Consider the following 1,956-nt stretch of genomic DNA (forward strand, 5'->3'; position numbering starts at 1 on the left):
TTTAGTATTTACAAAACATTTCAATAAGTCGATTGTAAAAAAGGACAAAAAGAAAACATCAATGCTGTACGAATAGGTGAAAAAGATATATTTATAGAATTACCACTAATAATTAAAATATGATCATATCATTCCTTCCTTAGGTAAAACCCAAAGTATCCTTTCTTTTCGGTATTTTCAAAAATATCCAAGGACATTGCAGCAGTGGATAGTAATGTTGGAATATTCCCAACAATTCAAATATTTCAAATTTTGAAAAGTAAAATTGATAAAGATAGATAGATGTTACAACTCAACTCCCTGAGGTCATCCAACTTCATTTACGTTCATAATTTTCATTTAAAAAAATAGAAACATTTTCTGGATTTATTTTTTAATTTCCATTTTAGCAATAATTTCACCAGAAGTTATAGCAATGAAATATATATGAACAGTAGACCATTGCAAGCAGTGGCATCTGAAGCTTCACAAATTACCGCTTCTACAAGACCAAGAAATTCAAGCAAATCACTGAAATTTCATTCACATTGAAATTATGCAAATTATTTTTTGTCTGCTACAATTTAATAAAACTATACCTCCATTAGTTTGGAAATTATTGGAAATGCCTTAAAAATTAGTTTGATCTTTTTATTGGCCAAAAATTGAAAGTGATTATTAAAAGTGGTGTGCTGGTCGTTACTGGAAATATATGAATGTATTTGTTGTTTCTCCTTAACTAATATTAACATTAATAATATTATCATTAATGTTACCCTATACACTTAATTATATATAAAATCGATTGATACTTGGAAAAGAAGCAAAAGAAAAGAAATGAATGCTTCAATTTTTCCTATCCAGTTTCGTAGCTTCTCATATTTGAATATCCATGAGATTAGCACCATCACCTTTTATTTGAGCATCCAAATGCTTCATCGCATCCCGTATCAAGTTTAGCGCGTCTAAAGAATAATTTTAAATGAAAATATGCAAAGTTTAAATTGACCGATATGGTTCCGATTAAACAAAACTTAAAAATTAGTTTGATTCAAAAAAGGCAAATAAAAATTTTGCAAACGCTGGAGTTCAATGCAGTTTCAAAATGAGTAATTAACTAAAATTTCAAGTAAGAACTAAAGTTATGCATATTTTAATCCGAAACAGAGCAAGAAATTACGGTATTGCCAAAGATGAAGGTAATAATGAGCAATAATAATGATAATAAATAATAATTATTACTATTATTATAACAATTGTCATAGTAATAATAATAACAATGAATATTTATATTAAAAATTTCTCAAATTTTTCAGTTTTCCTGAAAGATCAAATCTGAAAATAATTTCGTTGGAATAAGGATTAAGCAAAACAATAAGAACATCAAAAAGAAAAGTACCTGAAATTTATGAGACCACAATGAGGGATTAAAGTGATCGCAAAATATCTGGTAGAAAATTCCTGATTTTAAGCTTGGATCAAATTCCAAATTCGGTCGTGTTCAATAAACAAATTTTTTCAAGTTATTTTGATTTTCAATCTGAAAATATAAACCCATAAAATTGTAAATAATTTTAGGATGAAATAGTTAAAACCTCAATTAAAAAAAACAAAGAACAATAGGAAATTCGAAAATCAAGAAGAGGGAAAATCAAACATATAAAAAAGGAGAATAGAATATCTTCAAAAACTAAAACAACAAAAAAAAAAAAAACAATATACTTTAAATTGTGATGGTTGTTTTTGTGTACGTAAAGGATGACTGAATAAATTATTTTTGGCATATTGTAACAATTTCGGATATCTCATAAGCGGTATCTTTGATAGGAACATCCTAAAACCTGAATTTTAGAAAACTGAAATTTAACGAATGCATCAAGAGAAATTGATGATATGAGTGTGATGATATTAGAGAAAGAAAAAAAGAACGAAATGATCAAACATATTCGCCAACGCTGTTATATTGATTAATTTCAC

General features: G+C 27.0%; 1 protein-coding gene across 1 annotated transcript; it reads right to left on the bottom strand.

Annotated features, from left to right (window-relative positions):
• Window positions 1–407: 407 nt before the first annotated feature.
• On the bottom strand, window positions 408–1,812 carry LOAG_15087 (hypothetical protein; the record flags this gene model as incomplete). Its single annotated transcript, XM_003150579.1, has 3 exons — window positions 408–510; window positions 891–1,012; window positions 1,702–1,812. 3 exons carry the CDS (start codon window positions 1,810–1,812, stop codon window positions 408–410), a joined length of 336 nt encoding a protein of 111 aa, XP_003150627.1.
• Between the last annotated feature and the right edge of the window lie 144 nt (window positions 1,813–1,956).

The sequence above is a fragment of the Loa loa genome (genome assembly GCF_000183805.2).
Source record: "Loa loa unplaced genomic scaffold supercont3.1502, whole genome shotgun sequence".
Taxonomy (NCBI): domain Eukaryota; kingdom Metazoa; phylum Nematoda; class Chromadorea; order Rhabditida; family Onchocercidae; genus Loa; species Loa loa.